The 27,301-nt window shown below is 42.1% G+C and overlaps 1 protein-coding gene across 6 annotated transcripts in view; it reads right to left on the bottom strand.

Moving 5' to 3' along the window:
- KCNA1 (potassium voltage-gated channel subfamily A member 1) overlaps positions 1 to 27,301 on the bottom strand; it is a 139,230-nt gene that overhangs the window by 111,035 nt on the left and 894 nt on the right. For 2 of the 6 annotated variants that reach the window (XM_054842912.1, XM_054842921.1), the window contains exon 2: positions 25,473 to 26,835. In XM_054842912.1, the coding sequence (XP_054698887.1) occupies positions 25,473 to 26,348 (876 nt within the window). In that variant the 5' untranslated portion in view covers positions 26,349 to 26,835. Of the gene's footprint in view, positions 1 to 18,168; positions 26,836 to 27,301 lie in introns of those variants that run through there. The other 4 variants (XM_054842894.1, XM_054842885.1, XM_054842930.1 and 1 more) reach the window with 3 other exon arrangements.

Here is a 27,301-nt window from a genome sequence, read left to right on the forward strand (position 1 = left end):
TCATACATCGTGCATTTTTAAATATCCAATTAAGACTCGGGACTGAACAGTGACTGCAGCAGGGCCCTATGGGGACAATGCACATAAATGAGATAAATGAGTTTGTGTTCCCATGGTAATGTTCTAAACAAATCATTACAGTATGTCTATCAAATACTTCCAAGGACATTTGCAAATGATCATGAGGAGAAATCTTTTGGCTCAAGGAATGGATGCAGCATTGTCTCCTTTCTACATTCTTGTAATATCTCCATGGTATCTGGGCATCCTCCCACTGTAAACTCAGAGATGTGACTGCTGTCTGTAACCTCTTTCCCAGAATGACCATAGGAGAGCAGAAGTCAGCTCCTTTTCACCCAAAGGACTCTGAGTAGGAAAAAACAAATGCAAGGTTGATCAACCCCGTGCATTAAAGGGCATGATTCAGACACGCTTACAGAGAGAGATGAAATGGGATGGCAAAGAAGGAAAGCACAGCCATTGGTACCATGACAGACCCACGCTGAGCTGCTCCAATTAAGTGATTTCCTGAACCAGGTCCACTATGCTTAGCCCTTTCCACACAAGGGTGAAACAGTGATTCTGCAGGCAGTGAGAAGCATTTAAGCCTTTCTAGTTTGAGGACAAGGTGGGGCTGGGATGAAAGGCTTCTAGCCATTCTGTGGTCCCAGCACTGGCAGCCATGGATGGGCTACGCTGGCGCTGTGGTCCCTCTCTAGTGGGAATGCGAGGACATTTCACCTCCTTAGCTTATGCATCTCTGGATACCCTGGTGCATTTAAACTGGGTTTTCAAGAACCATGCTCTCTTCCCAAAGACAAATGTCTCCCTACAATTTTAGTTCTACCTACTTGCTCCTCTTTCTCAGCTTAGCTCAGCTATAGTAAGAACTCCTACCAGAGCAGAAGTGACCACTGTTCCCATACACACAAACACAGCAGCAGTAGAATACCTGGTACCAGACCACAGTCATTTCACCTAGCTCAGGAACACAAACTGCACATGCTGGAATAAAACACCAATGTTAGAAGAAAGTGGCAGCTTCTCCTCGGTGTATGAAAATGGCAGAAAGCATTGACATTTATCTTCTATATCATAAAAAACCCTCTCTTCCTTCACTGCTGCTACAGCCTCTGGGCTGAAGTAGTTTGCACAAACCAAGCCACAGCCTCTCTGCACCAGGAAAGACTGGATGATGCACAGCACTGAAGTCCTCAGCATTCACCCGTCCCTTCAACCTTAGCATTTCCCACAGCATAATCTTTTTCCCGCAAATCATCTGCAGAGGCTGTTCATTACTGGCATGCAAAGGATAGGCAAGGTGATTTTTGAGCTATGAGCTGCAGCTCCACTGGTCTCAGAAGAATCCATGTTGTCTTGCTCTCCCTATCTCTTTTTACTCATGTAGCATCTATTCTCAACAGCAAATGTTAGCTGGAAGTGACCTCTGGAGGTGTACCGGGCTTTGGCTGGGATAGAGTTAATTTTCTTCACAGTAACTAGTATGAGGCCATGTTTTGGATTTGTGCTGAAAACAGTGTTGATAACACAGAGATGTTTTCGTTACTGCTGAGCAGTGCTTACACAGAGCCAAGGCCTTTGCTGCTCCTCACATCACCCCACCAGCGAGGAGGCTGGGGGTGCACAAGGAGTTGGGAGGGGACACAGCCAGGACAGCTGACCCCAACTGACCAAAGGGATATTCCATACCGTATGATGTCATGCTCAGCATATAAAGCTGAAGGAAGGAGGAGGAAGGGGGAGGAGGTTTGTACCGACAGCGTTTGTCTTCCCAAGTCACCGTTATGCATGATGTAGCCCTGCTTTCCTGGAGATGGCTGAACACCTGCCTGCCCATGGGAAGAGGTGAATGAATTCCTTGTCTTGTTTTGCTTGCATGCGTGGCTTTTGCTTTACCTATTAAATTGTCTTTATCTCAACCCACGAGTTTTCTCACTTTTACTCTTCTGATTCTCTCCTCCATCCCACTGAGGTGGGGAGTGAGTGAGTGAGTGAGTGGCTGTGTGGGGCTGAGCTGCCTACCACGGCTAAACCATGACAAGAGGTCATCTAGATCAACTGCCTGCTTAGAGCAACATTATTATCAAAGCTAGATCAGGTCACCTCCAGCTTCATCTAGCCAAATGTTAAATTTCAAAGGCTGGAGTTTCCAACCCCTCTCTGGGTGACTCATTCCACTGCCAAACTACCCACCTGGTGCCTTTTTTTTTCTAATGTCCAGTCTAAACTTCAGTAATATCACTGGAGACCTCACACAAGGATTTTTCTACATCTCAATATCATTCCTCTTTCAGATAGGTCCCATCCTTATCCATCAAACTCCCACGCTAACACACACCACCTTGCCCTTACATTTTCAAAGATTTATACAGGACAGACAGCTGTGAAGCTCCTGTTAAATATGACCTAATTTGGTCCCACGTTTAGCATTACCAGAAGGACAGTTTCACGGATGGGAATTTCATGGGTTTGTGACTGTGCAGTCATGTGATTATAAGAAATGGCATTCAAGTGCAACATTTTCAGTAAGGCACTGACAAACAGGATGTTTACAAATGTGTTTCCAGGGGATCACCGTTTTCCAGTGTTTCTAGGGTCTCAAAAGTTACCAAGGACCATTTGGCTGTCTCACACCAACACAAATTTGTGATTCTATTTTAGGTCAGCCTACATCACAGAATGCCCACGGAGACTGTCAGACACCTTCCAAAGCCTAGAGCATTATTTTAAGAGCATCACAGAGAGACCGTGCCAAAGGTCAAGAGACCTGAATACCAGGAGCATAAAGTGCAATACCAGCCCTTCCGAATGTGAAAGAAGCAAGCCAGGCAAGTCCTGCCTCTACATACTCAATGGAAGACAATAATCAAAGGAAAACTGCAAACTGTGAGGATACAGCTGCCCTTGGTAATACTATGCAGCTCCCCTTGAAGCCAGCAGGACCTGTAATTATGTACCCACAGGAGAATATACCTCTGAGATGATGTAAAACCACAGCATAGTTTTACTTTAGAGGGAAAAAAAAAACCCCACTCAAACCTCAAAATCCATGTTAGAAGGACTTGATTATATATTCTGACAGAAAAACAAAATGAATGGGCATAAGGAGGCAGGAGATGCAGTGTAGGCGATTCTCAGCAAAACACTTAACAGTGTCTCAAAAATTATGCTTGAAATAAAACTTGGACATAATAAATGGATTGAAAACCAAGCATAAAAGAACAGTAGCCATGGGCTGCACTGTATCAGAGAGCACTAACAACACATTGGAGGTGATAAGAGCTTCTTAATTACCTCAGTGTAAATACCTGTATTTCAAAGGAGGGAAGCAGCTGCAGCTGGACAGCAAGAGAAATCAGAATGGTAGACAGCATCTATGAAATCCAGTGTGGAAATCCCACAAAAATCTGATTCTTCACTGACCAGTACATCAAAACTAAAGGAGACCCACGGTTTTCAACAAAATTTGGCATAATAAAGTGATGAAAAATAGTCCCAGGGATGAGGGGAGGATCAGTTTGAATTTAAGAATGGCAGGTGGATACTGTTTCCACAGCAGTCTTTGGCAAAACTCAGTCCTCTGCCGCCTTGTGCTGCTGTGGCCAAGCAGCACACTCATGCAGATTGAGAGTAAAAACAGTACCTCACCAGCACAGCCACTGGAAACATCTCATGGAGTGGGTATCAAATAACAATGCAAAATATAGAGGAATTGTAAACAGAGGCTAATAGTTTCAATGGGAGAAGGTTAGGACCATTAGAAGAAAGTGTTAAGAGAGCTGGGATTAGCAATATTCTCACAAGCTGTGCATAAACTCTGTTACCTGATACGGCAAAGCCGCCTGTATCCTTTGCAGGGTTTGTCTACATGGGGAAGTGCATGAGTGGGCAGAGATACCCACTTAACCAGGGAGCTCCAGAAACATGAGAAATGAAGTGCCCAGAAGTCAATGAACTAATTTAAGATACAGCTTCTCTGCAGACATAAGGTCCATGTCTACATAGTGCTGTAAATAGTAACGCTGTATGGATTCTCCAGCTGGCACTGTGTAGACATGCCGCACAGATACAGACAGAGACTGTACCTCAAATTACTGCATTGATTTCTGGGATCATCTGTATTGAAAGCATAGCAGCAACCTGGAACAATTCCATTCGAGTGTGACAAAAAGGCTTCAAGGGCTGTATTTATGAAGAAATTATTTCTCCCCATCAGTCTGCCCTAATTTTATTCCCCCTTTGGCTTCCAGAGATCTACCCAGTCTCTTTCATATGGAAAGTTACATAAAGTCCAGGTAAAAAAGCCAAGGGAAGTGACAGACATCTGCCATGCACTTGAAAGAACCAAAGAGCGGGGTGGGGAATTAACTGTCACACACTACAGGGAAAAGTCACAGTAAAAACATACTGGGGAAAAGAAAATTTAGCATGTCACACTTTCCAATGATTAAGCCCTTTCTGAAGATGTGTGAATGGCAAGGAAGATTGCTGGGATTTTTTTGTCTCTCATGTAAAACCAGCACGACTGGGAACTCAAAGGAATGGATTTGGATATTTTAGATGTATGAATCAGGAATTACTCTTAGATGAGATGAAAATACTCTAGAATGGGCAAGCAGCAATTCATGGAGCAGTGAACTTCTTTATGCCTAATCACTATGCTGATGGGATTCCCATTTCTAGAAATTTATGGCTACAAGCCATGCAAGCCCTGAAAAAGATCAAAAGAATAATCATTGAGACTGATTGATAATGATCCATCAAAGCCTTTTTCAGCAGAAAGATGGGATAAAGGTGAGTTAGCTTGTCTATAAAATGTTGAGGTTTACAGACTTGTATTAGAGTCTCTAAAGCCTTTGGGATTTCTGAGTTTCAATAGGAGTTAAGTACTGCCTCTTACTGCATCGCATAACACAAACACAAGGCTTCCTTCTACTGCCACCAGTTTTACCATGGAGGGGCTACCTGAACTGTTTTGATCACATATCTGTAGAATCGAGATGCCCTGATGACCCTCCAGTAAGTTATATTCTCTCTATATGGCAAGCTCTGCTCTCTTCCCCCATAGCAAGCAGAGAAAGATGTAGCTGGACTGGAGCTGTGAGAGGTGGTACCCTCTGGAGAAGCTGTGCGTGTGCTGCAGCATGTCTCCACAATCCCCTTCTTTGGGAGGGGAACAGGGAGTAGTAAGTATGTTAAGAATTGGTTTCACAGGTAAGGACTTATATAAATCAGGGTACTCACTATAATGAAGTCTGCTAAATGTGTGAAGGTTTTTTTCAGTTTTCAGCTCCCTCTCACCCTCAAAAAAAGGTAATTGTCAATAAGACTAGAAGTCAAAATTATTTTTGGTTTGGGGATTTTTTTTTCTTTCTCTTTTGACAACCAAATGTTTTCTTCTGGCAACAAGAGAACTCTTGGGTATTTTGCTGAAAATTTCTGGAGAAAAGAAAAAGCTTCTACTTCAAATCATGTTGTTGCATGTTTCAAAAAGCTTTCCAGCTAGTTTTCTGTAGCTGAGATTTTTATATTGTTGAAAGCAAGTAAACTGAGAAAAGTGAAAGCTCCTCTGCCTTCTACTTCTGCTGCTGGTTTGTGAAACCATCAATATTTCAGGAAAGGAAGCTTTTAATCTCTTCCTTTAGGCCAAAGATTCACGTGTCTTCCTTCCTTCATCTCATAAGCTGGGAAGTGAGCTCCATTTGGTGACACACTCCTGCTTTGAGTGACTCCAGACCCCTTCCTTATTTTCTCTGACTCTTACACTTGCACCAGAACTTCTGCAACTGGAAAAAAACTCAATACTCCTCCTTCCACTAGTCTGGAAATTAGATTTCAGGTCAAAATATCCCCTAAATCAGAAGAATCTAAGCATATTTTCTTTCTGATTCTGCAGAGACTACTAGTCCCATTTGAAGACAAAACTCCCTGCCATAACTCTGTCCATGTTCTCCTTCATCGACAATGATGGACTAAAATGAAGATGACTGATTTATAACAGTGTATTCCAGTGCAGAGTTTGTCCTTTGTCTGTGCCTGGATTTTTACAGTGGCAGCATCTGCTTCACACTGCCATCAACGCACAGCACTGTTTCCACTATCTCCTCAGGCTATGATGAATGTAATTTTTCAGTGTTTGCCTGAATCCCACACAGCAGTAATCAGCGATTATCAAAACTAGCAAACACAAATAATTAAGACATTTCCAGGACAACCAAGCACAGTCTTCCCTGGGATGCGTGCCTCACACAGCTATGGGTAGAAATGTTGTCTGCACCACCCACGTGATGCCACGTGAGGAAAAGAGCACCTTTACCTCCAAGTCTTGAGCCCAACTCAAGCAAGTTGGACAAAACAGTGTGGATGAAGGCATCCAAGTGATTTGACATTTTCAAATGAAACAAGGGGCTTAAAAATGACACCCTCTCTTCTGGTTCCATAATCAGCCTCGTAAACATGAGGAAGCACAACCAGTGGATTACCTCTGGCAACGCAACAGCATTAACTACCTTTAGTATCTGATGTCATTACATCTACTTTAGTATCTGACATCGTTACATGTACTATGGCAGATCAGCCAGTGTCCTTCACCCCTTCACTACCAATTTCTTCCAAATACAGCTCAATGCCAAGATCTTCATTGCACTGACATGTCTTGACGTGTTGTTTATCAGTCACATGTTCCTGTTGTTTTCTCTAGTTCGGGCTCCTTGGTCAGCCTCCATTTCTGTAATGTACTGCAGTCAGCAGTTCCTATAAAATTTTGACATAGAATATATATTTTTGCCAATGTGTAGTATTTTCTACTGCTGATAATAGCAAAATAAATAAATAAATAAATAAAAAGAGTAGTTCTTTTTACATAATTTTCTAATGAAATGCATCTTCTTTTCCAAGTAAAAAAGTGAACTTGTTGTGTAGGCATACAATTAGAGGGATACTAAATAAGTATACTTATATATTCAAGTGTACTTATCTCAAACCTAAATTCTAATGAATAGTTAGTATATATGTGTGTGCATACTGAAGGAGTGGGAATGCTGGGTGAATAACCTACACACCCATACCCCCTCGCCTCTCTCCAACTTAATTTTGCTGCCAAAATTACCAGACCAATTTGCAGCTGCTGTAAAATGGCATAACTTAGTGGAAATCAATGGACCTACAGCAGTTCCCATTACCTGAGAGCTTTTATGCATACAAGGTACTTATAAATCTAGCAGGTTTGATTAGACCACTGGTCTACCGGAAGTCCAGACGCGAGAACCTCTACTCCCAGAATTAGCATTTTTGCTCTTATCTTATTAAATATATGCTTTAATCTTTATGTATGTAAATCTGCATAGAATAAACTCTATTCAAGCAAATTAAATCAGTATCAAACAGGTGTCCCCCATGTTAATAATTCTTTAAGTTATGATGAAAGTTATTGCCTCTAGATTTTGCATTTTGGTTCTTGCCTTGACCTTCAGAGAAAGAAATATATGCAAAAGACTGTGTGTATGTATATGTATATGTATATGTATATATGTATATATATCTCAACAGTATTTCTCATTAACTACCTGTTTAACTTTTGAAAGAGACACTGAACCTCACCTTTTAGGTTTTAAAGCAATCTCTATGTATGAGAAATCAGGATGAGACTGCATATGAGAATATACATATATATAAGGTGACTTAGATGGTCCTACATGTACATTCTCTGGGGTTCCTGTGCATTCCTCTGTAGCACTGGGTGCTACAGAGAACAGACAACTGGACTACCAGTCACACCAGCCAGAGACAGACTCCAAGCTACTAATCTGGTATGTACGTGCAGAGATGGGCCTCCAAATGCCTCTGAATTCACAGTTTCTTGTGATCACACTGTCCCACTTGTGATCACACATCCCACAAAGATGATCAAAGGACTAGAGCATCTGTCATATGCTCCAGGAGAGGCTGAGAGAGCTGGGACTGTTCAGCCTGGAGAAGGAAAGGCTCAGGCAGACCTTACCAATGTGTTTAAATAACTGACAGGGGAGGGTTTAAGGACAGAGTCAAACTCTTCTCAGTGGTACCCAGTGACAGGATGAGAGGCAATGGGCACAAACTGAACCACAAGAAATTCCACCTAAACATAATACTTTTTTTTTTTTTTTTTAATGCAAAGGTGGTTAAACAGTGGAACACATTTCTCAGAGAGGCTGTGGAGTCTCCATCCTTGGAGATATTAAAAACACAACCGGACAATTTCCTTTGCAATTGGCTCTAGGAAACAGTGCTTGGAGCATGGGGGTTGGACTACACGATCACCAGAGGTCTCTTCCAAACTCAGCATTTCTGTGATTCTGTATTACTGCTGAGCAAAAAATAATGACTTTCAGTATTTGGACTAGCACAAATGAAAACAGCACTATTCCTCATCCCTGGTTTTCCTGAGAACTACACTTGCTTGTTGTTAAAGAGTGCAAAGAGAATGGCAAATATCCCTTTCTGGCACTTTGTGAGTCAGTATATTAGCTCCCCATGTATCACAAAACTTCAAGTACAGATGACTGTGTCCTTGGAAAGCCAATGTGAGGAAGCAAAAACAAGTAAAACAGCTTTGTCTTCCCTACATTATACTTTCCGTCCCTGATTCCTGCCACGCTACTGACCTGCATCACTCCAGAGCAATGATCCCTCCCCACTAGCTTGGAGATTGCCATGACCCAAACCAGCTGCAAGTCATCTAAATTACAGAAGAAGTATGTGATTAGGATGGAGCAAGACCCTGTGCTTGCAGCTGAGAAAGGATAAGTACCATGGGCTACGGAAATATTTGCAGATAACATTAATTCTGAAACTGGGAACGCAAGGGAAGGGGAGGGGAACAGCGGGGAGGGGAGGCGGGGCAAGGGGAAGGGAGGGCATGGACCAGGATGCCCTGCACAACTGCTCTTTATACCACACCATTTCTTCACACTCTTAAGAGGATAGAACTCTGTTGGCTCCATGAGCCACACACCAAAATGTCCATGTGGCCAAGAGCTGTAAGAGAAGTATCATGTTCCTTGGAGAACTGCAAAGAAGGGGAGTGCTGGGAGTGGTTTCCAGTCATCTCTCCTCTCCACTACAAAATGAGGATAGGCACGGCATTCAGTTTTCTTGGCAGCCCTTGCTGCCTTGCTCATTCTGCCATGGGAGAGAGATACAGATTACACCGCCTTGCTGCCTGCCGCATGATGCAGTCCCATGACAAGAAGCAGGCCCGCGCTTCTTGCCAGCTCTATGTGACTAAAGAGTCAACTAGTTGTACAGTTTTGTATCAGCAGCTAGGGAAGCCTGCTCGCCTGGTACTTCTGCTGCATAGGGCAGGCTGCAGTTCAGCAGCCCACACAGGCCACAAGAAACTCCTGTGTGCCCTAGAGACCAGCGCATCAGGAATTTTCTATACCTCTATGGGCAAGGACTCTGCAGAGTCAGGTAGTGATGGAGGCAGTAAACTGTTAGCACCCAAGTTTTCTCAGAGTAAATTGTCAACTTGTCATGTGTGTTGAACAGTGTATTTGTAGACATGGATTTTTTATGTAGCTATGCATCCTAAAGACTGGGGAGGCTAAGACAATTACTTGGTAGGATGTAACTTAGTCATATTATCAATAGATTATAGTGTCTCTGTACAATATTTATGAGCAGAGAGACATTTATTGAATCCATTTCCTAGCAGACCCATAAAAGGACTAGCATCTTACTGCTTCTACTGAGCTTGACTTCATGTTACTCAACAGAAACCCTGAAAGAAAGAGTACAGCAAAGAATAAATCAGTCTCCTATACCTCCCATAAAAAGTACTACCCTGAAAAAGTTCAAACAACTGAGAAATAGCAAGACCTTTTTTCATCTCCGTTTCCCTGTCGGTCACTATCTCAGCTTCCACAGAGATGCTATTCACACAGGTTGTAAACAAAATGAGGCAGAGAGCTTTTCTCCCATTTATCCATAAAACACCTGCCTCACTCCAGATGTTACTGAACAGAAATAATCAGAGAGGGCTTTATTTTAAACACTAATCGCCAAGATTATGAAAAAAAAAAAAAAAAATCCTTGTTTTAACTCATATTTTTAGTGTAGTCACACCCTGGGACCCAGGCCTCCATTTTACTTGGTGCTTCAAACCAACAGTCCCTGTCCTGAGTGGGTAACGAGCATGCAAGTTTTATCTGAACTAATGGCAGAACAACATTCAAACAACAGCGTCTACTGCTTTTCCACATGTCATTGTTAATTTAATTCCTGTCAGTAACATATTAAGAGGTGCTGAACTCAACAGGAATTTAGGGCACTTGGAAAGATCAGCTCAGAAATGCACGGGTATTCGCAGACAAATGCCCTGAATTGCTCTCTGCTGCCATAAGCTGCTTTTGTACTACAATTTCATGGCTGATGCCCGCTCATTTTCTTCACACTGGTAATCTCATGGGGGCACTGGCTTCCCTGGAACCCAACCCATTTAAACCAGTTGAGCATCTAAGTGGTCCTTAGTCTGCATCCCTGCTACAGAGACAGGGGCTTCATTCCCTCCCTTGCCACCATCCTGGAAAATGAGGAAACACTGGCTCAGCCAATGCTTCATGCTGGACTCAGTCAATTTCTGATGTACCCTTCCCAGCTACAGAAGACTTAGACCATGAGCCAAGTGGCCCAAACCACCCATGCTATTCTGTGCAGCAAGGTTTCTGTTTGTTTAAAATGAATTAAGATTCTTCTGTGACCATAAAATTATCTGGTCAGGTTTTGTGTCTCAAGACAGCTAGCAAAAAGCTGAATTCTCCCCCACCCTGAAACCAACAAAAAAAATCACATGAGATTAATAACTTTCTGTGAGATGTAGAAGAGGCAGTCACATCATACCAGCCATGACACTCTGAAAAGATCCAGCTGTTTTAATTGCTCATCAGCGCTTCACCGTGGAGTGTAAGAAGTCTTGAAGCTGGGTGTAAGTTTTAGTACAGTTTAGACTGCATCAGCGAAAATTCAGTGGTATTGCTACACTAACAAAACCTCCAAAGTGCATGTAGGCTATATTTGTAGAAAAGATACTGGTATGGATTTTTAACAGTGTTCTGCACAAAGTAAGATACATGAGCAGATTTAAAGTATCATAGCAGAGATTTACTGTGAGAGAAAAAGTTACTTTCTTCCACTACACTTCTAGATAATATTTATCTGCAGGAGGATTTAGGCTTTCTTGTAAAAGCAAATGAAGCCTGGAGCATATTAACTTCCACTACAGTAAATCACATCTTTTGATACTGCTACACTGGCTTTATCAGAGGAGTGTTAAAAGAACTCTGGAGAAGAGAAGGAATTAACAAGTTAGCTTGCTCTGTAAATGTCTCCATGAAAGCTGACATTTCTCCTGTATCTTAGATAATATCACATTAATTCTCCAACAATCACTTATGTTTTTTATAAACTGTTCCAAATTAAGTTCAAATCTATGCACAGTGAAACAGAAGTATTTAAGTCTTCAGTAAAACAGCATCATGGTTATGAGCCCTATGGGCAAAATAGAAGATGTTCATATATATATATTTCATTGCCTCCAACTGTTAATTTTATTATCTTAAATCATACATTCCATGTGATCACAGAATACCATCCAGAGTCACAAAACACCAATAGATGAAAATTTATTTGGTGTCACTTTAACACATCCCTCCTTTAAAAGAAGGGGTTTTTTTTCCTATTTATTGTACCACACAGGAACTTGATGGGCAAGATTCCTCCCTGTTGGCTATATAAAGCTCTTATTTATGTAAATAATTATCATATATGAATAGGAAAGAAAGACTCTCAGCTGGTTAGCTCAGAAGAAATGTTATGTTGATTTGCACCAAGGCATTTTTAATTTTATATGGGAGCAAAGAGCTGCACAAGATGCAAGCAGTGCATCTCTGTTCCCGCGTTCTTCACATTCATTTTGGTACCCAAGTCACAGAAGTAAGAACTTGATGGGTATTACCAAAAAGAGACACAGAAATCAAAAGACCAACACCCCTCCACTCTGCTGCCTGTCTCCCAATCACAGATATTGCAAACTGGGATGTGGGGTTGTGTGGACATAGCATAGAATCATAGAATCATTTTGGTTGGAAAAGACCTTTAAGATCAGCAGGACTCTGGGTTGCTCTTCATGTTGGTGGATTTCAGCAGCCTTTTTGAAGTGTCATAAGTGGATGAGATCGCAGACATTTGAAGACCAGGAAAAATACATCACAGCCCTGTCAGACAGAATGCATGCTTTGAATATGCATTAGCAACAGTGTCTGTATACTATGCAGTGATAGCCAGATTCCATTTACTACCTTTAATTAATAATTGAAGATATTGACTACCATAGTTTCAGACTGCTGTTTAGTATCCTCTGATACATAGATTGATACCCTATATTAACATAGCATGTGTCATCCTGAACAGTCCCCAAACCCTTTACCAATTTAATAAACTGTCACACAAGCTCCCTTCCCAGTTTTGAAACGCAGCTACTTCTGAGACAAAACACGTCTGCTCTTCAACAGCACACTGGAATGCTACCAAATGACGAGAACAGCACATGAAATATTTAAAGGGCAAAGAGACACAAAGCCAAAGCAGACCAGAGCAGAACTCCAGTTCTGCCCAGACACCAGGAAGGCATCACAGTCTTTAATGATACCAAGATCTTACTGCATTTCTTGTCCCCAGTGCCAAATGGGAGTAAGGATGCCTCTTACTGCCATGTTGGAGATCAATTCAACATTACTCCAGAAGGACTGAATCAGTGTCTTCAAAGTCTCCACACCAAACATATAGACTTGCTGGAGCATTCAGCAAAACAAATTTCACCTAAGTTAGGGCATTCGATGGTGTTTCTGACAGACTAGCCACAGCACACAAAATATGACAGTGTTCTGGTTCGTGCCAGTTTTACGTCTCAAACTCAAGAGGATAAACAAAAGCATAGAGGAAAAAGGTGCAAAATGATAGAGACAAAATGACAGAAGCCAATGTGGCACGAAGTCCACAAGAAGACGTTAGCCCACCACAATTTATTGAACAAATTTGTTCAAGACATGCAAGTTTGTATCAGATCAGTGTTTTTCTCATAGGCAAAAAGATTTCTCTTTTGGTATTTGGAGCCTTAAAGTTAATTCTTTCTTTTGTTGAACCATTGCCTTACTGAAGCAATGACCCAGGGTGACTTTGGGGTCTTAACCAGGCTCTCAGCTCAGTGGCCAACACTCAGTTCCAGTTGTATTACTACACTCCAATGACCAGTTGTGGCTGTTACTCCAGAACCGCATAGCCACCACGCTGCAGAGATACTACCCTCTAAACACCATGCTGTTACTGTACATACGCAGCAGCTGTTCCTGCAATATTCATATCTTACCCTCTTCAGGATCTCAATATTAAGTATCACAAGAGTTTACATTAAAGCCCCATTAGCAGTAAAAGCTCTTCTCTTGGAATGCCAGCCATTTTTATCATCTAAATAATCATAACAAAGGCATGTACCCCAAGTAACAGAGATCCTTTTTTATTTTTTTATTCTTTCCCAAATAAGTAATGCCAAGATAACTCAATTCAAACAAACAAACAAAAAAAGACAGTTTTAAAAATTCCCCCTCTTTGGGAGGAAGCCGTTCAAGTACATTTTGGGAAACATCAATTTCCCTTTTATCTTTTCAAATTCCTGAAAAAAAAAACAGTTTGCAACTGAAACAACCAAACTTAATGACACTAATTGAAGGTGCAGATATCAGGGTAGTGGGAAATAAACATATTTCTGAGTATTTCAGGAACATTTGCAAGTGATTTATTTGCATCAAAAGCCACGGCAACAGTCCAAGTTCAGCAAACCAGGTTCATAACAACATTTGGCTAACTAGAAAAGGAACCAAAGAAAAGCTACCTGCCTTGTAAGCTGGAATTGGCTTTTTTGGGCTGAAGATGAATACTGCACACTGAAAACAGAAGGAAAGAGTCAAAGTCACCTGAGGAAGACAAAGATAATCTCAACACCTACCATTGCCCGAGTGATTCCACTTGGAGGCAGGACCCTGTTGGCAGTCTCAGCGCCCATCATCAATCCAGAATGTGTAGGGAACCAAATGACATAAAAGTCTAGAAGATCCTTTAGTGCAGAATTTTACGTGCCGATTTGTGTTCAGAATGGCCAAGTATCGATGAGCTAAATATTCAATAAATTAAAAACTTTTTTTTTTCCAACCTGAAAATATAGTTCAAGTCTATATTACATTCTCAGTATTAATGGAAAAATAGCTGGAGAATCCTTCCCTGGCTTGTCTGGAGAGCTAGTATTTGGATGGCTGTTTTTTCTATCTTGCTCACCACTGAATTATTCTTAATAAAGTTTAGCCTTATACTGTGCTATGGGCCTGGTTCAGGCCCTATGTATTCCTTGTCAAACAAAAATAACTCTACCAAAAGTAATTGAGCTACTGGAAAAGCAGAATGTGACTCCATGAACGTGGATGTGTGCACCACTCGGGAGTGTAGCTGTGGGCTTAGCCACTTCCTTCCCTGGTGAACCTGTCTGTAGATATCAAGATGAAAAAATATGAGATATTTCTTACAGGGACTGAAATGACAAAGGAAACCTCCTACATATGGCCTCTATAGCAGGTACATTTGGATTGTCAAGCCCTCAGGCATTCGATCTTCTATTATTTGTACAAATCAAAGACGTTTAGCTAAATCTGTTGAAGGAACTGTAGGCTGTATCAATGGTATCAGCCTAGGTAACTGTGGGACACTAAACCCCACTTCGCATTGCATCTGGGTGTCACGCAGCAGGCTTCTTATGTGAATTGAATGCAGGTGAACTTCCCATTCCTCACACTCTGCTGTAACCAGGAAGGATGGAAATGGTGACCATTAACCAGGTAAAATGGAAATGGTGACCCATGAAACACATTTGTCCTTGACCTGTCCTCCTTTTAAGGATCATCCATCCTTTTTTCATGCAGCCCTCTCTATCACACTCAGGGACAACTGCAGGCTCCCCTGCTCAAAAGCTGAATGTGCTAGTGTTCCTACCTAGTGAGAGGAGGTCACCAAATATACCACCTACAATTACATTTTCATCTTCTAGCTGTAAAAGCTTTCTATTCAAGAGTCGTAATTGTCTTCTCGTTGGAATAAAATGTGAGGTATTTTAGGAAGCTGTTAGAGAAGCCGAGTGGATTGAAGTATTGTTGTGCTAATTAAAGCTTCTTTGATTTTCAAACGCTTAATGTCAACACTCTATAAAGTGAGCATTTTTATAGAGAGACCAACCATGGGATATAATGCAACTCTAAAAGTACCTGTTAGAAGCCTGTGAGTACAGAACATTTCTCATCTTTTCTTAGCAGACTGAAAGGGAGCATGAAATCACAGACTTTCTACAGTCTTCTGAAGTGAAAAGATACAATTCTATTTAATTCTGTGGGCTCTGGTTTACTTCAAGAGCACGACAGTTCCCTGTACATATTTGCAGAGCTTGGCTGCAGCAGAACACAGCAGCTGCTCTCAGGGATAGCACTGAATCAGACGGTCTGATTTTCTTTGGCGGTCAGGCCATCTGACTTAGACTGCTAGCCCTGAAGGCAGCTGCTCCAGATGCTTTAGAGGAAGGATGAAACATTAACAGTGGGCAACAGCACACCTGTGAGAAAAGTTTCTTTTTGCTTTCAGAGGTAAGAGTCATTGTGTGCTGCGGAGCATTAGGATTCTTATTCACTGAAGTGTAAATATCTAGTTTCTGCATGGCAAGGGAGTACATATTCACACCTGAGATTCACATTTCCGTAAAGCAATTTTGTATCCATTAATCAAACAGCATATGTAAGCTGAGTTGCTTCCAAGACTAACTGTTAGGTAAATCAAATTCATGCCGAAATCATCAATGTTATATAAAGACGGTAACATATAAAAAGAGCACCTTGTTACTGAATGGACTCTCTCCCTCTCTTTGTTGAAAGTCTGCAGAATTAGTCTTTGTTCCCCTTATAACCTGAGTGCCAGTGCAGCTGAAGAAGAAAGAGGAGCCTATTCCGTGGATCATCAACTTTGTTATCTAAGTTACATCTGCAGAACCACAATTTTTTCCTCAGTGTAGGTTGCTTCAGAGAAAACCTACAAGATAAGGAGGCGGCTTGATATAATCAAAGGAAGGACTCAATACACAGAATTTTTGTAATTGATGAAGCATAAAAGACAAGATAGGAGGATTTGCATTTTGGGGGGAAATAAACCACACACATCTATTTACTTTTAAGTACGAAATTAACTCAGAGACTCAACTAACCCAGTACACAATGTTGTTTTTTTTTTTAATGGAGTCATTTTAAAGGGCAAAAAACATGTCCTAGGACCTGGTCCTGAATGTGCACAGTTTTGCTTGAAAACCTCCACTTAACAAAACGGACCACATCACAATAAGTATCTCAGTACAAGATGTACCAAGGGGTACAGTGACTACACAGGCTGCGGGAAAGATGAGGAATCATAAAGTATGAGATGTTATCTTGTTAGCAGCATGGCCAAAGGAACCTACCAGGAACATTTTCCACACAGAGAAGGCAGCATAGATGGAAACAGGCAAGGTCTTTCTTCAAAAAAGTGTATGATTGTGATACCAGAATTGGCATTCCCAGTCCTAAGAGAAAGGAGCTTTTTGAGCTACATCCATGACAGGTGTGATGAGACAGACCACGAAGGACCTCAAGGTTTGAAGGGTAGTATTTCACAAGATGAAGAGTGGCCAAGAAGGGAGGGAACTAGTAGAGGGCTACAGAAACGAGTTATATGGCAAGCGAATTGTAGATTCAGGAAAACAGGTTACGCAGCAACATTACAATTTGATCCAAACAATGCAACAGCAGCTTTGCTAAGGACAAAAGGGAGAAAATTGATACTGTATAGGTGATAAAAAAGTATTTCATTTTTTTTTTTAGACAGAAAAGAAAAAAGGAAGAAGCAATGAGACTTTAGACACGCCTAGAGCCAACAAAACTCAATGACAGTGACCACGCTCTTGAAGTGAGGAATGGACTTGAGTACCTCACTGAATTAAGAACACCACCACAGAGCAGCTAACAGACAAATGACTTGAACTAGACCCATTTAAGACCAATAACTGCAAATCTGTACTGTCAGCTCAACAGAACAATTTTTGTCAATTTATATGTGAGATTCAGTAGCACTGACTAAATATACTTGAAGCTATTGATGAATGAGGCTTTCATTGACGAAAGCTTTTCTTGACCAAGAAAGCAAAACAAATAAGTAAATAAAATCACATGACAGGCCATGCAAAATGTTCTGTCTCGTATAAGGTATTTTCACTTCATTTCACCATATGTAATCAGCACTCGTATGCATCCCATTATTACAAACTGCACCTATCTACATAAAGACTTGGCAGTCTTTATAGATGGACTTCTAATACACCATACCTTTGGCATAAAATAATTAGCATTTACATCATTGCCTTCTTTATATATAATACAATATTGACACATGGCAGGCATGACTGTATCAGAGCAGTTTGCATGAAACACACCTTGAAAAAACAATCAATTTTCCAAAGAAAACCAGACCAAGTTAGTTGGACTTGCTTACATTCAACCCAAACCAAAAACCATGATCAGTCACACAGTTGTTTGAAACCTGATTTCCAGTCAGCACTTATATGATAATGCTACAGACAGTGGTTCAGATTCAGGAATGTAGCCGTAACATGCTAATTGATACCCACAAGCCTTTGGAGAACACAATCAGTAGGCTTAATCTTATTTCCATTGGTTTTGGTGGAACCGAGTGCTGTCTCAGCAGTGAAAGCAGCAGAGTTTGGCCCCAGAACATTACTCACTCAAGGCTAGATCCAAAGCCTATGGAAGCCAAACCCTTGGATTAAATGTACTGTACAGCTTGAGTTGACATTTACAAGCCCCTCAAAGCCCACAGCCACATTTCTCATTCATTACATTGCCATTTCTTATGTCATTCAATAAGAAAACCATCAATGAACCAACCATTCATTTCAGGAAGAACTGGCCAGTAGTGACAGCAGAGAAACAAGACTCCAGAAAATAACCAGACAGAATAATCCTGGGTAAGATCCTTAAAAATTATCTTTAATTGATGCCAAGTATGAACAGATGAACAAGTACAGAAGCAGGTAAAATTGCATAGATGAAAACTATGCATTTCAAATAGTTCAAGAACTCATAACATTAGATGTTTTAAAAATGATAAGTCAAACGATTTCACTACTGGAAGTAAAATGAACTGTAATGTGACAATGAAGTACATACTTGACCCAAAGTGTAAGCGATTTGTAAATGGTGGAAATAAGTACAGCTGTGTCAGCTTAAATGTTTTGTTGCCCTGATGGTGCACTTTCATATGGAGATTATTCAGTTTATATATTTCACATCGGTAATATTTGATCATTAAAATCAGAGGTATGTCTGAGAGGCCATATACAGTTATATTGACAGCTGTTATTTATTCATTTCAAACCGACATACTGCAAAAACAATGGGTTACATGTAAAGGAAAGGAAAAAAAGATTTCATCTTAGCAGGTTATAGGTAAGGGTTTGCTGAATTTAGTCATAAAAATATCATTTTTTACTTTTGTACAAAAGTAAAATATACATTTGATCCCAATTACATTATAGAAATGTCACTGAAACAATAACATGGATCAAAGACTGATGCACCTAAAGGAACTGAATGCAACGTCTTCATTTTATTATAGAAACTAGAAATGGAAGATGATTTTTTTTTTTTGTAACTTGTAGTGACATTTGCTAATATACAGAATTACATAGATATTAACAGATACTTTGAGACAAATTTCAGTTAAGACCTCAGTTTCATTTCCTTTGAAAATATCAAAGCATGCTATGCCTTGACAGCATAAATTGTTGACCTCACCGGTGGCAAGTTCACCTGTACTGAGTGAAACAGTAGAACATCCTGAAGTTTCATTTTTGCAGATACAAATACTGACACCTTTAAGAATACTTGATAAGCATTTCAGGAAAAATAAATTCTCTACACCTGATTAAGTAAAGCCAGAACAACAGAAAACAGAAAAAGAAACTCAGCCTGAAATAAATCCAACCAAAATTGAAATGTAGGTCCCTGGTTAAAGCATCTCAGAAAAGGAGCCTGTTTCAGACTTGCGATAGGCAGGTCTGGAACAAACTCACCACGTTGTGCAATTGCAAGGACAGCTTTCCAATTCCGTCCAGCTCTGTGGCTATGGAGGGTAAATCGCACTTTGGAGCTGGTTCTGCATTCCTGCGAGTCTGAAATTACTGTGACCATCAGTGGCACCAGGCTGCTGGAAGCCTACAGGATCAGACCATTCCTGGAAAAGCTGCAGTACTTCCCTCTTCTTCATGTTCGGGGAAATTAGTTAATCCAGAATGGCACCCCTCTAAAAACAGTTCTCAAGCTAGTATTTGGAAAGGAATATATTCTCCCTGTATATTACATATGTATGAAGAAGATCTTATTCTAAAATACAATTTTCCACCTTTTTCTAATAAACTTCAGATGTTCCTGTCCTAGTGTTTATTTCATTTCGGTTAATGTATGTGCATATAAGAAACTGCACTGTCAAGTGTGAACTATGGAAAAGTGAAACTTGCCTTCAGTTCCTTATACTTAAAAATAAGCAGGTTTTTACGTTACATTTGGGCTTCAGCGCTCTCATAACAGAAACAAACTTTCTGTACTTCTGTCTAAAGAAAATAATTGTCCCTTAGTAAAATCTTTGTCAATAAAAGTTGCAACAGCTCCAATTGTTGATTTGGGCCAATGCAGCCTCTAATGAACGATACACAGATGATTTGCTAAGAAGGGTCTGATCCCTGAAATCTCTACTTGGGCAAAATCACTGCTGAAAACAAGAGGACTTCTGCTGAATTTTGTCCTATCTCTAGTGCTTCGTACTGTCTTTCAAGTGCTTGTCCACATAATCAACAGTACATCACATTAAGCACGTGCACAGTTAGAGACTTTGTAAGTGGAAGTTAATTTCCTTGGGCCATGATCATTGTCAACTTCCCAGAAGGCAGCGGGATTGATTCTCCTCACACCTACAAATGTGTAAACCAGGAACAAAGGAAGGAAATCACTAGAATTGTTACCAGGAACAATATGTTAGCCCTCAGTAAGCCAAGCTGTGAATTTCCAGCACTCACGTACTAAGAGTTTTGTAGCATGTGGCCACGCTCTGCCCAGCCACCACCTGCAAAGTAGGGTCAGTTCCATTACATTTAATGATTACTAAAGGCTTATCTATCTGAATGAACTGTGAGGCAGATGAGGTAAACTGCATTAAGCCCCATTGTGTTCAGAATTAAAGCAGCCTTAATTCAATTCAGCTTACTTTCCTTCCAAAAAGAATGACTCCAAATCAGATTAAGGTTGCTTTTATACTGCAACAGAATGTCCATGCTGGGCTTTAAAGCAGTTTAACAAATCTACTTTAAATGCACACCTTTCATTAATTCGGATTAGCTTTCCTGAAGTCCCCAGTGGAGATAAGGCTTAAGAGACTCCATGCAGGTAATCTGCATGGGTTTGCTAGGATGCTGTGAACTCACACCCTGGCTTACTGCACACTAACTTCCTCGTGAAAACAAGTAAATCCAGTTTATTGTCTCTGCTGGAGCTGCCACACAGAGGATTTGAGTTCTTGGCAGTCTTGCAGCAACCTCTCAGTTCTGTGAAGGAAGGGGTACAGAGCCTTTCACTTTCACTCTCCCCCTTGCTCCTCTGCCTGTTCCCTAGTGCTCTATACCTAAGTATGGTAGGACCAGATGGGGAATTTTGGCAGTGATACCAGCCTATGGGATTCCTGCCCACTGCCTCTCCACTTCATTCCTGCCTCTGCACTGCAGTGCACTGCTGCCTTGCTCATGCCAGAGAAGTTCCCTCATCCCCTTCACTGAGTGGATGAAGAAAAAGCTGTACGGGGGCAACTAAGAAACACAGAGAGGCACAGAGCAGTGGCTGGTAAAGGAGGCCTGGGTAGTGACACCCTACGCTGGAACAGCTGCCTTGCCTCATCAAACTACAGCCCAATTAAGATGATTGCCATATCTACTGGTTTCTCCGTCCACCATAACACGGGCGTTGCTTCTGGGAGGTCCCTACCAAAGGAACGAAGGTCTCTCTACTCTTTCAGAGATGCATTAAATTGGCCATCAGCTCATTTCCAGTCCTCTTCCACTGAAATAAACAACCCCATAAAGCTCATGTGTGGCAAAAAGAAAAATGCCAAAAGGGAGGAAGGAAGGAAGGAAGGAAGGAAGGAAGGAAGGAAGGAAGGAAGGAAGGAAGGAAGGAAGGAAGGAAGGAAGGAAGGAAGGAAGGAAGGAAGGAAGGAAAGAAAAGAAGGAAGGAAGGAAGGAAGGAAGGAAGGAAGGAAGGAAGGAAGGAAGGAAGGAAGAAGGAAAAAGGAAAGGATGCAAGATGGTAAGAACAGGCAGTTTGTTAAGTGCACCTTCAGGCCCACAAAGACATTTCAGCACTCCTATGTAAAGGGAGTAAGAGGTTGTTGGTGGTGGTTTTTGTGTCAAACTTGTCAAAAACGCATGCCTATGCTACATGAGGTTAATTCCTGTACTCCATATGTATTGAGATCCTTTGCAATGAGCTATAAATGGACAAAGCAACATTCAGGCTCCCCAAAACACCCTGAGTCCTAATGATCCATCCCAGTCTCCTGACAAAGAAGAATCACTGCATGCACCACTTTTCTCTTTATATATGCAGAACGATTATCATTCTGCTTATTAAACTAAGGTGTGCATACCCAACTATGGCAGAAGTTAAGTTACCAAAGTGAGGCCTCATCTCCCAGATGCTACTTTCTGATCATCAGTCCCACAGCACTGAATTGATTATTGCTGTTTAGTTTAGTCAGTTGGTTGTTTTATAAGCTGAGTGCAGCATTCAAGTCTATTTTGACATGAGAATTCATATCCTAGAATTCAAGAGTTTGGGAAGATCAGGACCACCAGAAATTAATGGGGAGAGAGGTGTATGATGGGCAGGGGCGTGACTGGGGGACAGGAAGGGTTTACAACATCTACCTAGAGGATGTAATGCCCTGTTTTATCTGATGCTTTGCATTTCTTGCAGGAGTCAGAGCTCCCTCGGTTCTTGATTGCACACAGAAGCCACACAGTGAGAAATAAAGTCAAGTCTTTCTGGAAACCTGGAAGGTCAGGCTTGTGCGTAACTGCAGAGTTAGGGTTGGTTTTTTAGCTCTAAGTGCCTTGATTTTAAATATATGTGTGTGTCTGTGTATGTGTGTGACACACACTCATGCGCAGAAACACATATATATATTTATAAACATACATACATATATCAGAAAGATAGGGGAAGAAAGGATCTGTACAATGTGGAAGGAGAAGTGTTCAACAGCAGTTGGCCACATGCTAAGTGCAGAATGAAGATCCTCAACTTTGTCCATTTAAAAAATAAAGATTAGTGCCTACGTTACTTCAGATCAAAGGTTATTATCTTCCAGGGCCTAGCAGTCAAGGCTGGCATATTGCAGAAGATACCTTCTCCTAGTGTTGCTTCCTTCACCAGACGATGGTGGAAATAGAGTAAGGTTAGGGACCAGAAAGAAGAATATGGCTTAAAGGATCTGCGATGGGATTTAAGATCTGACAGACTGCCGAATGGGGATGGAGGAGGCAGGGATGGGAGGGCACTGGAAAGCCTCTCCCACTACCTGATGGGGAATCCAAAGGAAAGAAAAGCACAGCCCTGCAGTCTGGTTGCCTGACTGGGCGATGCCACAGTTCATGCTGGTCCCTAGTTCCTCCTGCATCCTGCCATGCTGGGACAGGCTGCCAAAAAGCCATCTCAGGGAAAGGAAGGGCAGATACAATGATGGCAGCGATGTCTCTATAAACAACCTAGGGAAACTTGAAGTTTTGCATAAACACAACTATGAGTTATTTGGCAGAAGCAACTGCTGAGCCCTGCAGCATCAGACTGGCGGGGGAAGGAAGGTATCCCATGGGCGCTGGTGATCTCTGCCCGCCTCTTCTGCGTCCCTCTCTCTCACTTCTTTCTTTTTCTTTCTCTTTCTTTCTTTCTTTCTTTCTTTCTTTCTTTCTTTCTTTCTTTCTCTACCCCCTTCTGCGACGTGCCAGGAGGCAGCACAGAACGCTCCTGACAGTGTGTTGGTGCCTTGCCCTTCGCTATCTCTGATCAGCTCAGTTCCTGGAGGCACTTTCAGCAATTTAGGGGATGTAAGATAAAGGCACTGCGCAACTATCTAAATCAATCTGTTGAGTCTCTTCAGTGAGTTTTAGGGGAATATAAGAAGTCTCAACTAATGACTGCAAAAGAAACCAGCTGCTGCAATTTGGATGCATATAATAGATAAGTTTCATTTACATTCTGAGAATGCACCAAAAAGCATGCATCTGCACCTTTCAACTATAAAGGATACTAGGTTTTAGGTGTTGCTATATATAACTTGACTTCTTAATTTTCCATATAGCTTTCCCTTTAAGGGATGGGATGTGTTCCTTTCTGACAACGCCTGGACAAAAGCCAACACGTTTCCCTGAGCAATGCAGGAAAACAATCATGTTTCTCTAATCAGTTCATTCAGGCCCTCGGTCTATCAAGCACTTTTTATTTTGTTTTTATTGTTATTATTATTATTGTTATCATTATTATTATTGAATTCATGCATTAATTAATTCAAGTTACACCTTAATCAAATAGGCCATAATGCTGAATATTTGAACATGCTTTGATCTCCAAAAGTTATTGTTCCCATTTGACTAACATACGCACTTAAATACAGTACTTTAAATTACTAGCCAACGATTTAATAAATTAAGGAGTGCACTTCTGGTGAATGCAAATCAAAAAGGAAAAGAAAAGAAAGAAGAGAGATAAAGGACCTATTTTTAGAAGATTCAGTTCAAACGAAAGCTTATCCGCTATTGTCTGAGGTAACGTTTCAGGCATGCGATTATAAAATAAATAGTATCAAATTCAAACATGCTTATATTAAACTCCATTGTGCTATCTTGCAACAGAGGGGCTTAAAGTTTTGTATCCAGTTCTGGACAGGGAAAAGGAAAAGTGTGTTTAAATCATCTGCATGTAAGAGAACTTAGCAGCATTGCAGATGTTTTGTCTTCAGTTTTGTTTGTTATTTTCCTTTTAGAATAGTTCTTCTATGGACAGCAAAAGAGACCAGGCTTAAATATGTTTTTAATAAGGTGCTGTGTGGATCTGTAGATTGGAAGTATGTAATCTTTCACATAGGGGGCAGAAGGAAAATTTGCGCTCCTTCATAAAAACCATGGCAAATGCTTGCTGCAGGTTTTTGCTAATCTTTTTTTGTTATTATTGTTATTATCTGATGCGCTTTCTTGCAGCTGTGCAGTTTTGCAGAATATTTTTACTGGAATCCATGCATATGCTTTATAGCTCTAAAAACTGTCTTGCTTAGTTTAAGTTAACTTCATCAAAAACAAAAAGGGAGATGGGAGAGGAAAGGTTTAGGTCTAGCGTCATACAGCTTAAAACTAAACTAGTTCAAATGGTTATCATTTACCAGGTGGAAAATGCTTTTTAAAAATAAACAAAATCTTATCTTTCATGGATCCTGGAAGCTTCTTTATCGCTGAGCAAAAATTCGCAATGCAACGATGCATTTACGAGGTAAATAAAGCATTCAAAGACTATCAGTAAAGCATCTACAAAGTGTGACTGTGTCACTAAAGTCTTCAAGCTGTGAGTGGGGATTCTGGGTTTTTTTGTTTACACATCAGTCAGCAGCTTGCTTTTATTAACGCAGTTTTGGTTGGCTACAGTGCAGTTGCCAGTTCTGAGATTAGCCTCTCTAAAATTGTCTATGCTATTATTCATATCCTCTTCGATTTCCATGTACTCAGATTTGCTGATTGTGGAGGAGCTGCGGCGACTGAGATCACTGTCAGATGCTAAATTAGGGGAGCTAACGTGAAGTAACTGAGCCTGTTCTTCCCCTTCTGTTTCTCGGTGGTAGAAGTAGTTGAAGTTGGACACGATGACAGGTACAGGCAGGGCAATTGTCAGCACACCAGCGATGGCACACAAGGAGCCTACGATTTTGCCTCCAATTGTCACAGGGTACATGTCACCATAGCCCACAGTGGTCATGGATACCACCGCCCACCAGAAAGCATCAGGGATACTTGTGAAATGAGACTCAGGTTCTTCAGCCTCAGCAAAATATACCGCACTAGAGAACAAGATCACCCCAATGAAGAGGAAGAAGATTAGTAAACCTAGCTCTCTCATACTTGCTTTGAGGGTCTGTCCCAAAATCTGGAGGCCCTTAGAGTGCCGGGAGAGTTTGAAGATTCGAAAGACTCTTACCAGTCTGATGACTCTCAGGATGGCCAAGGAGGTGGCCTGCTCTCCTTTCTGAGTCCCCTCCCGCTCAGCCATCTCGGTACCCAGGGTGATGAAGTAAGGGATGATGGCCACAATGTCAATGAAGTTCATGATATTCTTGAAGAATTCAGTCTTGCTGGGGCAAGCAAAGAAGCGCACCACCAGCTCAAAGGAGAACCAGATGATGCACAGGGTCTCCACAACAAAGAAGGGATCTGTGAATATGTTGGATTTGTAGACCTGGGTGGTGTTGTCAGTGCGATGCACTGTATACTCCTTGTCCTCTTTCAGCTCAGGTAATGTCTCTAGGCAGAAGATCACGATGGAGATGAGGATCACCATGACAGAGACTATTGCAATGACCCTTGCAGGCCCAGAGCTCTCTGGGTATTCAAAGAGGAGCCATACTTGGCGCTGGTACTCCCCCTCTGGCAAAGGTCTCTCCTCATCTTTGATGAATCCTTCATCTTCCCGGAACTTCTCCATGGCCTCCTCACCCAGCTCATAAAATTTGATCTCCTCAGAGAACATGTCCAGGGGCACATTGACCGGCCGGCGAAGCCGCCCCCCAGACTGATAATAGTAGAGGATGGCATCAAAGCTGGGTCGATTCCGGTCAAAGAAGTACTCATTGCGCAAGGGGTCAAAGTACCGCATGCGCTTCTTGGGGTTGCCCAGCAGAGTGTTGGGGAACTGGGCTAAGGTCTTCAGCTGCGTCTCAAAGCGTAGTCCAGCAATGTTTATCACTACGCGCTCACAGCACTCATGGTCATCGTGGGCAGCGGGCTGGTAGCTATCCTGGGGGTGGCCAGGTAGCGCAGAAGTCTCATCCATGTTCTCTCCGGCCATCACGGTCATGGTGGCACACAGGAAGGGGAACCCAGGAGCAGGGGAGGAGAAGTGAGGGAGAGGGACTTGAGAGGGGGGAGGAGGATGGAGGAGAGCAGAGAGCCCCAGGGCAGTTCAGTGGGAAGGGGGGTTTGGGGGGGAGGGGAGGGGGATTGGGAGGGGAGGCTCAGAGTCTGCAGGGAGGGATGATGAATTGGGATGGAGAGCTTGAGGAAGGGGTGGATGAGGAGCCTAAAGGATGGAAATATCCAAAAGGGCAAAGGAGAGGTGGGATGAAGGGAGAGGCATCAGGGATGATGGGAGGGTGAAGAAAGAGGGAAGAAGTACCTTTAGGGGGGGAAGAGGGCAGGTAAGGTGAGGGGTCCTGTCCCCCAAGCCAGGAGGCTGAAGGTCTATGAAGTGCACCCCCAGGCTGGGGTCCCCTCCCCAGCCGTCTCCTTTTGCCTTTAACTCGATCCGTCCACTTTTCTCGCTGACTTGACCATCGCTGTGGCTGCTGTCACGAAGTTACCACACACACACACACACACATACACACAAATAAATAAATAAATAAATAAATCACGGGGCAGCTGGGAGGCGAGTCCTTGCAATGCCAACTCAGCAAATTTCCGTCGCCTGTCCCCCCCCCCCCCCCTTCCCCCACTGCCCTGGTCCTCTCGTGCGCTGGGGAGGGAGGGATGGAGATACTCTGCTTTTGAAGGCATAAAGCTCACTTGCAGGATGGAAGCTGCCGGGGAGGAGAGAAACATAATAAACCAGCCCCCAAGCCCCACCACACACACACGCTCAGGCGCAACGGATTGGCTTTCACACCAGCAAGAACATCCCGCTCTTCCCACTACGGCAGCGCAGCGGAGCCCTACGCTTTCCCACACATCCCCGGACACGCACCGGGGCCTCCGAGTCAGGAAGAGGGGCTGATGTGGACCCTGCGGTGCCTTGAGCGCATCGGGAAGGCT

This window comes from Grus americana, chromosome 1, assembly GCF_028858705.1.
Source record: "Grus americana isolate bGruAme1 chromosome 1, bGruAme1.mat, whole genome shotgun sequence".
NCBI lineage: Eukaryota > Metazoa > Chordata > Aves > Gruiformes > Gruidae > Grus > Grus americana.